Below are 12,739 nucleotides of genomic sequence, written 5' to 3' on the forward strand. Positions count from 1 at the left end.
CAGAAGGATATAAGTTTAAGGTCAGCCTCAGCGATTCAGTGAGGCCCAAAGCAACCTGATGAAAAACTGCCTCCAAAAAAAAGGCTGGGGTTGTAGCTCATGGTAGAGCACCTGACTAGCACGTAAGGCACTGGGTTCAATTCGCGACACTACATAAAAATAAATAAAGGTCTATATCCACCTATAATTAAAAATATTTTAAAATAAATAAATAAAAATTAAAAAGGGCTGGAGGATGTAGCTTGGTAGTATGGCAAAGCACCCCTGGTACAATTCCCACTACCATGCAAAAGAAAAACAGAAAAACTACCACACAACCATGGAACTTTTATTTTTAACGTGATTTCTGTACAGCAGGAGTATTAGAGTTTCTTTCATAAATGGAAAACAATGTTACTAGAAGAAATGATGACAAAACCAAACCAGTATTTGATGTGAATCCATATTTTATGCTTCAAATCCAGCCAAGAAGTTTGTTACAATCTCTTTCAGCTTTGCATCTGACTCTTCTGAGATCTTTCCATCAGCCCTATTAGGAAATAAAAGCAGATCTTTAGTTCCAACCGGGACAAAAATTCACTGACTAAAGAACTGAAAAGGAATAAGACTTTGATATCTTAAAATTTAACTGCTTTCAAACAGACCACCATCTGTATTCATACCTGATGTTGCCCAAGAGGGCTTGGTGTTGACTGATCACATGAGACAAGAAAGCATTCTCAAACTTTGTGATCTTGCTGGGTTCCAGTTTATCAAGATACCCTCTTACACCCGCATAGATAACAGCAACTTGTTCTTCAATAGCCATGGGAGCTAAAAAGAGCCAAAAGAAAAAGTGAGTTGCTTAAATGTCATGTTACCAAGGACAGAGAAACTTTTTTTCCCAATTACTGACATATCCTATATTATCACTTTACTCTTACATTCTCATGGCCCTATAACTCCACTTGAACATTCCTTTCCACCTTCCTCCCCAGTAAACAGAAGCATCAACTTTGAGTATAACCCAAAAAAGCATTACTTATAATCTGGCAGTGTTAATACTATCTTGGGTGTAAATAATTCACTGAAAATTTTGGCAAGGTAAAAACACAGTAACATTCTTTATCTTCAGTCCTAGTGCTGGAAACCCAGAGTGCTACACACATGCTAGGCAAGCACCTTTACCACTAAACCACATCCAACCTACTGAGATTCCTTTACTATCTGCTAAATTCCATATTCATACAGCCAAGGGAACAGGGAAATCTAATAGGTATTAAATATACACATAAAAAAGGAGAACCATGCCAGGCACAATGGCGCATGCCTATAATCCCAGTGGCTTGGGAGATGGAGGCAGGAAGACTGCCAAACTCAAAGCCAGGCTCAGCAATTTAGTGAGGCCTTCAGCAACTTAGCAAGACTGTCTCAAAGGAAAAACTAAAGGGCTGGGAATGTGGCTCAATGGTTTAATCTCCACTACCCCCATCCACCCCACAAAAAAGGATAACCTAGTCTTCCTTCACTAATTTCATAGTGTTTACATCCAAATAATGATAAGGACTTTACTTAGGTAAAACAGACACTCGCTGAACTCCAAAGGCAATATCTTTCATAAAAGATAATATCCTATGACAGGTGATGCAACTCTGTAGGTCTGGAAAGACCCCAACATCTAATAGTAACAACCAAATGAAAGAAAACTCACAATACTGTCCTTGCTTCAGCAACTCAGTCAGACGCACACCACGACTCAAGAGTTGTTGAGTGGCAGCATCAAGATCAGAACCAAACTGGGCAAAAGCAGCAACCTCACGATACTGAGCCAACTCCAGCTTCATGGTACCTGCCACCTGAAACACAGAAATTACTGGTATTAACAATGACACAGAGCACTGTACAAATATAGCTGATTTTGAAATACTTCAAGATTTTAATCTAATATCCCCTCCCTGCCAAAGTGATAAAAAAATTACCTGCTTCATAGCTCTGGTTTGGGCAGCAGATCCAACACGGGACACAGATAAACCAACGTTAATAGCAGGGCGGATACCTTTATAGAACAATTCTGTTTCCAAGAAGATCTACAATGCAAAAAACATATGCTAGAAGGCTTAAAGAAATAAAGAAATTATTTTCAAATTTAAGTTATTAAAATACCAACAAACCCAAAACTTGAGAGAACGCTAAATGACTTCTCATGGTAGAGGTCCCAGTATCTTGCACAACCCAAACTGGCCTACATGACCTACTGTTGAGATCAGATGTGCTTAAGATTAGGGGAAAAGGGGCTGGGGCTGTAGCTCAGTGGAGAAGCACTTGCATAGCATGTGTGAAGCACTAGGTTCAAGCCTCAGCACCACAAATATATAAATAACAAATTTATATTGAATATAGACAAGGGAACTCAGGAGGCTGAGATGGGATGATTCCAAGTTTGAGGCCAGCCTCAATACCTTAGCAAGATCTGTCTCAAAATAGAAAGGACTGGGGGATATAGCTCAGTGGTTAAGCACCCCTGGGTTCAATCACCAGTACTAAAAGAAATAAATACAAGGAAGAGTTCTCTCTGGATATGCTTCAAAATTACGTATGGTAGAGAATAAAAGCATTCTACTCCATGAAATGATAACTGGTGACAAATATGTAAGCCTTCATTATTATTCTTTTATATACATTTACAAGTTTCATAATAAAAAAACAAAGACATTTAACAAGTCAGTTCATAGCTACTAGTTTCACCCAATGCCTTAGAATTATCCAAACCCTTTTTAGTTAATCATTAGAATAATACCTGTCCATCGGTGATGGAAATGAAGTTGTTGGAATGTAAGCAGACACATCACCAGCCTGTGTTTCTATGACTGGTAAAGCAGTCAAGGAGCCACCACCAAAGGAATCATTCATTTTGGCTGCTCTCTCTAGCAGTCGGGAGTGTAGGTAGAACACATCACCAGGATAGGCCTCACGGCCAGGGGGACGGCGCAGCAACAGAGACATCTGACGGTACGCAACAGCCTATGATATAGAAGAGGGCTGTGAGTTCTCCTATGACAAGAAATTACATTGTCAACTTCCGCTGTACTGCAAACATACAAAAAGATTAAATAGTTTCTTTGACCTGTTTGGATAAGTCATCATAGATGATCAAAGCATGTTTGCCATTATCTCTAAAATATTCTCCCATAGAACAGCCAGAGTACGGAGCCAGGTACTGAAGTGGGGCAGCATCAGAAGCAGTGGCTGACACCACAATGGTGTACTTCATAGCATCTGAGGAGAAAAAAGTTTTATCATTTCATGAGGTTATCAATACTACTTATTTAATTAATTTTACAGTAATAGGGATTGAACCCCAGAACTTGCCCATTCTAGGCAACACTCTACCACTAACCTGCACCCTCAGACCAGTTGATTATAAATCAGACATTACTATAATAAAAATTACCAAGTAGTAAAAAAGACTGACTTAAAATTAAGAACTTCCAGAGTCAAACAACATTCACTTAAAAAAAAAAAACACTAACAAAAAGTTTACATTTATTGTATTTTGTTACTTCTTATTTTTGTTTACCTGTTAATTTATATTACAAAAATTCAGTTCATTAGGGAGTAAACAAAATCAATCTTTGCTAACTAGAAGTTCTAAGATGAGCAGCAATAGATGTTAATAGCAATGGAGCCAGACATGGTGATGTGTGCCTGTAATCTCAAAGACTAGGGAAACTGAGGCAGTAGGATCACCAAGTTTGAGACCAGTCTTGACCACTTAGTAAGACCCTGCATCAAAAAAATAAAAAGGTATAAAGGGCTGGGGATGTAACATAGCTCAGTGGTAGAGCACTCCTGGATCTATCCTTAGTACCCACAAAAAAAAAAAAAAACAAAAAAAAAAACACAACAACAACAACAACAAAAAACAGCAATGGGACTTGAGTTCTTTAATACCTGCATCTGTAAGTCTCTTGACCAACTGGGCAACAGTGGACCGCTTTTGACCAATAGCAACATAGATACAATACAGCTTCTTCTTTTCATCAGATCCATCATTGAAACGTTTCTGATTAATAATTGTGTCAATAGCAATGGATGTTTTCCTTAAGAGACAGGAAACAAATGTTACTAAACACTTCAAAGAATTTACTACTACTAAAATTTACTACTAATCTTCATATCACATTCAACTGTCCCCAGTATAGCCAAAGCATTTATCATTCCAAAATGAAAAAGTAATCTTTGCATAAAGCAAATTTTAGTTAGAACTTTCAACAGGCTTAAGTCTTTACCCGGTCTGTCTGTCACCAATAATCAGTTCACGCTGACCACGTCCAATTGGCACCAAGCTATCCACAGCCTTAATGCCAGTCTGCATTGGTTCCCTCACAGAGATTCGAGGAATGATTCCAGGGGCTTTCAGGCCCACTCGCCTACGGGTCTTGGAACCAATTGGACCCTGTAAAAAAAATAAATAAATAAGCCTATAGGTCTAGCTACTGAAGGAGGCTGAAAAGCAAGAATAATGTAAGCTCAAGAGTTAAAGATCAGCCTGGCCAACATAGCAACAACACATCTCAAAAAACTGAAACAAACAAAAATAAAATATTATTTTAAAAATAAAAGGAGTCCTCAAATAATCAATTGCAATGTTGTTAGAAGATGCAACCAGATCTAATCAACATTAAACCCACCTTTCCATCATGGCATTACCAAGGGCATCTACTACACGACCCAACAGCTCCTCACCAACTGGAACATCCACAATGCTCCTGTCCTCTTTACGATATCTCCTTCTTTAATTAGTTTATCATTCCCGAACACGACAACACCAACATTGTCCGGTTCCAAGTTGAGAGACATACCCTGAACAAGTGAAAGACAAAATTGAACACCAGTAAAGGTGGAGGGACTCTCCTCCCAATACACCAATAGCATATGCAAATAGAGGGAAAATAAGTAGAATTCTCCTTTAACATTTGGTTTTGAATATTTTCCAACTAACAGTCAATCTTCTTTAGTTAAGCCTTTAAAAAAGAATAATGAGACCTTTTACCCCTCAGGACAGTAAAAAAAAAAAAAATTATTAAAAGCTACTCAATTATACCCAGTCAAGAACGAATTTTGATAACACAACACCAGTCACCTCTCATCATTACAACTGTTTCAAATTAGTTAAGACATCAGGTCCCCAAGTCATGTTTGAAGCACAAAGGCTATTCCAACAGTATGGTTAATAATGAAAGACCTGAGTAAGAACTTACACTTTACCTCTTAATACAGTATCCACGAGCCACATATGGCTATTTAAAGTCAAAATTTTAAAATTAAAATTGTTCCTCAGGCACACTAGTCACATTTTACATGCTAATAGCAACAGAGACAACACATAAAACATTTCCCTCAGTGCAGTAAAGTTCTATTGGAGAGTATTGTTATAAATCTTTGGACCTCAAAAGCTAAAAAAGGAAAAAGAAAAAAAAAAAAAGCTAAAAAGGAGGCTAGGGATACAGTTCAGCAGTAGAGTACTTGCCTGGCATGTTCAAGGTCATAGATACAATCCTCATCAGGGGGTGTGGGGGTGGGGAGCTAAGGGTGTTCATCTATTTCAATCTCATCTTTCAAATATGTATACACTGAACATAAGAGTGGTCAAAATGGGCCGGGCAAGGTGGTGCATGCCTGTAATCCCAGTGGCTCAGGAGACTGAGACAGTAGATCATGAGTTCAAAGTCAGACTCAGCAAGGAGGAGGTGCTAAACAACTCAGTGAGATCCTGCCTCTAAATAAAATACAAATAGGGCTGGGATGTGGCTCAGTAGTCGAGTGCCCAAGTTCAATCCCTGGTACCGCCCCCAACAAAAAGGAGGGGTCAAAGTGGGTAACATCACCTCTATAGTCTTCTATCTCAAGTGGTTCTTTATCCTTACATACACTTATGAAAGGATAATCATCTCTTTCCTTATCTGTGTGCTTAGTACACAGTCCTACTGCCCCTGGGCCACCTTGGATATTATCTTCTGCTTTCCCCTAGAGAATCCATGACTCCTACAACTTTTATTTCTCATTTCCACTGGCCAATTAGGTTCAACCTAATTGAAAGTTGACTTGTATCATCAAAGTTTCTGACAGCTATACCACTATCAATAATACCAAGTCACCAACTTTCAACTTTATACCAGAAATTAATTTAGTTGAAGTTATCTAATGCTTTTACATAGATGATCTTAATTAGGAAAAACAGAACCTAGCAGTAATCCCAGCAGTGTTTAAAAAAAAAGCAAAAACAAAAAAAAAGACCGCATTGAACTTATTGAAATTTGGGCAAAGGTTTACTAAAAAATTTATATTTTGGAGGCAGTGTGACTAATCTGCTTATAGTTAAAAACCCTGCAAGACTATTCTCTTGCCAGGTATAGTGGAACACACCTGTCATCACAGCTACTTGGGAGGTTAAGATAGGAGGATCACAAGTTTGAGATCAGCCTGGGCAACTTAATAACAATAACAACAAAAAACCCTGTCTCAAAAAAATAAATAAATAATAAAAAGGGCCAGGGATATAGCTCACTGGTAGAGTGCTTGCCTAGTATGAAACAGGCTCTGGGTTCCATCCAATAGTGTCACACACAAAAACTTTCTAATCCATAATAACCAGGGCAATGGGGAAGGGGGACCCTGAAGCAAATTGAGACAAGTTTTTAAAAAATATTACTCAGCCACAAAGAAGAATGAAATTATGGCATTTGCCAGTAAAAGGATAGAAATGGAGAATATAATACTAAGTGAAATAAGCCAGCTCCAAAAATCCAAAGGCTGAATGTTCTCTCTGATATGTAGATGATAACCCACAACAAGGGAGGATAGGGAAGGGGAAGTAAGAGAAGTTTACTGGATTAGACAATGGGGATGAGAATAGGAAAGACAGGAGAATCAATTGGACAAAACCTTTCCTACGCTCGTACACCTCCACATCATGTACAACCTCAAGAATGGGATCCTAATTGGAATGGGTTTGTACTCTATGTATGTATAGTATATCAAAATACACCCAACTGTCACGCATACCTAAGAATAACAAAAAGTTTTTAAAAATCTTACATGATCTCTGGAACTGAGAATAACTAGATCCTAAAATACCAAAATCTCATTTTATAATTTTACCTTTAAGCCTGAAGAAAACTCTACCATTTCTTCTGCTTGAACATTCCTCAGCCCATGAACTCGGGCAATACCATCACCAATACTTAAGACACGACCAGTTTCTTCAAGGTCAACAGAGGTATCAGCTCCAAGAATACGCTCTTCGAGAATAGAGGACATCTCAGCAGTGCCTGAGAAAGGATAATTCAATTAATATATATGTATATATTCCTAAGATCTTCTCAAAACCCATTTCCCAACAACATAAAAAGTAGTTTTGTGATCATGATAATCAAATTACAATCTAAAATGTAAGACTCTACCCCTCAAAAATAAATGTTATTATTAAATTAAATAATATTAACTATTATTTTAAAAAGATTCTACAAAAATTTGGATTGCTACCCCTATGAAAATGAGAGATTCAAATGTTTCAAAGTCATGTACTTCACAAGACAAACAGGCAAGAAATTAATAAAGCTAAACATTACCCTTAAAGTAAATGTTCTACCTCCTCCTTTGGTTTTATTTCTTTTTTCTTTTCTTTTTTGTAATACTGGGGATGGAACCCAGGGTCTCAAGCATGCTAGGCAAGTACTCTACCACTGAGCTACATCCATAAACCCTTTTAAAATTTTTAAAATTTTAAGAAGTTGCCCAAGCTGGTCTCAAACTTGTGATCCTCCTGTCTCAGCATTCTGAGTTGCTGGGATTAAAGGAATGAGCCACCACACCTGGCCCTCTGGTTTAATTTTTAAGGAATCCATACCTATGTTGAAATCTGAATTTCTGGCTAAAATCCACATAAAACATAGGTGAGTTTTATGCCTGGAAGGTGGGGTATAGTTCAGTGGTACTTGCCTAGAATGTGCAAAGAAAGCTATGTAGGGTTTGATCCCTAGCACCACAAAAAATTTAAAAATTCAAAAAAGCATGTTTAAAACACAGAGCATTTAGCCAGGTATATGACATATGACTGTAAACCCCAGCTACCCAGGAGGGTCAAGTAGGAGGATCACAAATTTAAGGCCAGCCTCAACAACTAAGAGAGACCCTATCTCAAAATAAAAGAATAGGGATTTAGCTTAGTAACAGAGTACTTGCCTAACGTGCACAGGCCAGGGTTCATATCCAGAATCAAAAAAAAAAAGACAAGACAATACAAAAGCCCCACTACACTACACATGTTCAAAAAATTCCCCAACCTACAGCATTTTCTATACTCACCTCCCCCACTTCTCTACTGCATTTCCAATTTCAAAATTCAGACTGTCAGGTATAAAGGAACAGTTACTGCCTTTGAAAATCCCTAGCAGTAAGCATTATTTCTAATGCTTATTAGATGAGAAAAAAGAAATCATTCATAGATCAGATAAGGTGCCTACTACAATGTACTTTGTTTTTGCACAGGGATTACCAGAACAAAGAAGCTGTACTAATATCAAAAGAGAATATATAACATTTCACTAGAACAACAGAACCTATATATCAAGACAAAGCTGAATGGCACACAGGTTTAAGAACAGGGATTCTGTAGTAACTAAAAATGAGAGAAGGAATAATGAAAAATAAAACACAAGTTTGCAACCTTCCTAAGTTATATTTTCATTTAATGATGAGGTAGGTAGTTAGTAAACGTATACTCAGACTTACAATCTTCTGAAGATGGGTGTTAGAAGCAGGAGGTTCCTTGCAGCAATAAAGGATGACCCCAAAGCATTTTTGGGACCTAGTACAAAAATATTCATTCATGAAACTGACCAGCTTCAACAAATGCAGGCATAATTGATCAAATTACTGGTAAAAAGGTAAAGTATATTTAAAGTATTCTGTTTAAAATTTGAAGAATATTATTCATTTGAGAAAGTACCTTTAGGTATATGTTGAATATATAATAAACTTCCTAGTATACAATTAGCACTTTATAAAGAATTTTTTAAAAATGGAGTCTATTTTAAAAAGCAGCTATTAATAAAGTACATGTATCTTTCCCTTTAAAGGCATCCAGGCACAAATTTTGACTTCAGATTTACTTGAGTTATGGAAATTCTCAGTAAAACTTCTTCCTAGTTGAGCACACAGTGTACTGCCTGCAATCCCAGTTACTCAGGAGACCAGGCTTGGCAACTCAGTAAGACCATGGCTCAAAAATTTAAAAAGGGGCTTGAAAATGTAGCTCAATGGTAGAGCATCCTATGGGACAAATCGCAATATAATCTCAATACGTTCTATATTTTACTTAAAGAAAATGACTAGCAAACAAAAACTAAGTAAATAATGCTAGAGCTACATGAAGAAACTACGAAGTAAGGCATGTAGATTTTTTTTTTAACTGTCATGAATAAATTCTGTGGTAACCTTGGATTGCTCCTTCTCTTTCCTTTGAGTTAGAATACTGACTGGTATGTATGTATTACTGGACTAGGGATTGAATATGGGGACCCTCTATTACCCAAATCACCTCCCCAACCCAGGCCTTTTATTTTGAGACAGGGTCCAGTTAAGTTGTTCAGACTGGCCTCAAACTTTGGATCATCCTGCCTCAGCCTCCTCAGCCACCTGGATCACAAACATTCACCACCACACCCTGCAGTCACCCTCGATTTGAGAGGATAGATGAAAATGGCTAAAATTGCTTTTTAGCTAACAAGACGCTAGCAGGGGTTGTGTTAGGGCAGCAAAATGGCTAGTATTTTATTTCAACTTTCAAATTCAGGTTACTTTTGAAATAAAAGAGGTAAATGTAAATATGTCTACTCTTTTTTTTTTTTTTTGCGGTGCTGTGGATCGAACCCAGGGCTTTGGGCTTGCAAGGCAACACTCTACCAACTGAGCTATCTCCCCAGCCCACTCTTTTTTATTTTTTAATTTTTTTTAAGGTTCATACTCAAACAGAGATAGGTAACAGAGGACACTGTCTCTTAGAGGCATTTTCCAACTTTATGTCCTATTTTATTTGAATTCTTATCACTGTCCAACAAGTCCTCAAACCACCAGGTGAACAACTCAAGGGCGAAATCTGTACACGTCAAGGAATCACAAGCAGTCTTCGGTGAAACCGACACAATTTGGAAACCAGCCTCAATGCTGTGACACAGTGGCACACAGGAAGGTTTTTTTTGTTGTTGTTTGTTTGTTTGTTTTTGCATCCGCACGGTGTGTCTACGACCGTTTCAGAATTCAGCACTAACAAGTCGCCTCTGGAAGAATTCAAAAAACGTTGGCTTTGCTCTGAACTGACCTCCGAGAAGTAGTATAAAGCTGGAGTCTGCTGACCTTCAAACAATGTCAGGCTCCCCTGACTCCCTTCAGCAAGAGCTGACAGCAGTTCTCTGACCTTCAGACGTGACAGATGAGGCCAACAGCCGAAACCAGCCCTAGAACAGACCTTGGAGCACCAGGACCCAACCCCTGACCTTCGCCCAAGGCCCCTGCTCCGGTCGCTCTTGGCCCAAAACCAAAATCCTAACGAGACCCCGTATCAGGGCAACATCGAGGTCCCTAACTCCCCGCACCACTCTGCACCATTTCGCATGGGTGGCGAGCGAAAGGGCCCTTCGGCTGCCCGCGCAGCCCTCCCAGCCTCCCAGCCTCCCAGCCACGGGAGCAAGATGGCGGCGTCCGCCACGGCCCTTCACTCTCGCTGCAAAGCTCCCAAGTCAGCGCACCGCCACCCGCTGCCGCCCCGCCGAGCCGCCCCGCTCCGCCCGCGGCTCTCACCAGCCCGGCCCGCCGAGGGAGGGTGCGGGCCACTGCCGCGGCGATGCGCACGGACAGCATCTTCGGTTTGTCCTCAGGTGGTTCCTCCGCAGGCCGCAGCCTCCGGACTGACTGGGACAAAATGGCCGAGCGCCGAGGAAGGTCAAGGCAGCCGGCCCACCTGACCCGGAAGTACCACCCCTCGCTTTCACCGGATGCGAACCTGCTCCTTTAGAGGAGGGGAATTCTTTATTTTTTAAGTTTTTTTTTTTTTTTCCTTTAGCTGAAACCTCAAAATGAATGATTAGCCTGTTGCCAGCTCCAGCCCCGCCTTCATCTTACATTTAGTTTGAGATTTCCAGTCGATCTTGTGGTCGCCCTGGGAGACCACGTGAGTAGCGGAACCCGCTGAGAAGCGGTTCCCAGGCCTGTCTTGGGAGCCAGCGATGTGGGCGTCACCCTGTCCAGGGATGCGCTGGCTGACCCTGAGAAGGACTGGTAGTGCCCTGCTGTGAAGCCGTGCTGCTGTAGCAATGGGGACAGTCACTCCCCAGGACATCTATCTACCTGGCATCCCCCCACCCGGTTATCCGCAGTTCCTGGCCCCACCCCAGACCCCGAGTTCAGATATGGGGGCAGCTTTTAACAAACACCTACGCTGTTCTAGGTGATCCTTAGGCTCTCAGGTTAAAGAGTTGCAGAGAAGAGTCTATCTAAAGAATCCCGTTTGAATTAGAGAACATTGTTTAAAAGTTGTAACAATTTCAAGGAGTTTGAGTAGAGCAGTTGCCAAAACCTAGAGAACAATCCAAATCAGAGGTTCACACTGTACACCCACTAGAACTCAAGTTTTCCTTTGCCAGCAACTAGTTTTATTTCATTGGGGGCTTGTTTTTTTCGGAGGGGATAAAATGAAGATGAGTAAAACACATGCACACACACCTATAAAATTACCTACCCTATAAAATTGGAAGGGGCTTCCCCCCCTCCCGAATTTTCATGATATTGAGGTTTTTGTGACATTCATATTTTTGTGTGTGTGATGCTGGGTATTATGTGATAGTGGAGACAATTAAGGTTACCTTCACTTCACTTCTCTATTCAAGGAGGCAATTAATTCAGCTCCATCGACCAAATTCTGCTTACACCTAAGACCTTATGAATAATGTGGGTTAAAGGATCATGTCCTGAAACATGGCTTACAAACGGTCAGTAATTCCTTTCTCTGCTGTTTTACTTCTTTTCAAGGTAAGCCGTGGATAAATACGGCAATCCTTTTCACTGGAATCAAGGGTGAGGAGAAATAGACCAAGAAAGAAAGAAAAAAAAAAAAAAAAAGGCAATGCGGCAAATGATCTCAAGTTCAAGGCCAGCCTCAGCAATTTAGAGAGTCCATAAGCACAAAACTATCTCAAAAAGTAAAAAGTAAAAAAGAGCTAGGGATGCAGCTCAGTGATAAAATGTCCCTAGGTTAAATCTTAAGTACCCAAAATAAAAAAAACTAAACAAACAAACAAACAAAAACTACACACACACACACACACACACACATACATACACACTGCATACAATGGGTATGGTAGGGCAAGTCTATAATCTCAGCAACTCAGGAGGTCGAGGCAGGAGGATTGTTAAATTCAAGACCAGGCTGGGCAACTTAGCAAGATTCTGTCTTGAAAGAAAAAATAAAAGGGACTGGGGATGTAGCACAATGGTAGAGTGCACCTGAGTTCAGTCCCAGTACCCTGGGGGAGGAAGGCATGTAAAACAAAATTGCAAAATTTGTTTAAAAAAAAAAAAAAATTGGACAAAGGGCTAAAGATTATTTTCTCCATACATAGTGATTGCACCAACTTATCTGAAATTTAGTTTACTGAGCAAAGTTGTATCAGAAACAAAATAAGGAAGCCATAAAATATGG

The 12,739-nt window shown here is 39.7% G+C and overlaps 1 protein-coding gene across 1 annotated transcript; it reads right to left on the reverse strand.

The window, feature by feature from the left end:
• Positions 1-307: 307 nt before the first annotated feature.
• Positions 308-7,311, reverse strand: Atp5f1a (ATP synthase F1 subunit alpha). Its single transcript, XM_047527010.1, is given in 12 exon segments — positions 308-529; positions 663-813; positions 1,691-1,835; positions 1,959-2,066; positions 2,777-2,805; positions 2,808-3,000; positions 3,104-3,255; positions 3,931-4,079; positions 4,269-4,435; positions 4,667-4,746; positions 4,749-4,842; positions 7,141-7,311. Coding segments are annotated over 12 exon segments (1,509 nt in total). The 5' UTR covers positions 7,300-7,311; the 3' UTR covers positions 308-447.
• Between the last annotated feature and the right edge of the window lie 5,428 nt (positions 7,312-12,739).

Source organism: Sciurus carolinensis, chromosome 15 (genome assembly GCF_902686445.1).
Source record: "Sciurus carolinensis chromosome 15, mSciCar1.2, whole genome shotgun sequence".
Lineage (NCBI taxonomy): Eukaryota > Metazoa > Chordata > Mammalia > Rodentia > Sciuridae > Sciurus > Sciurus carolinensis.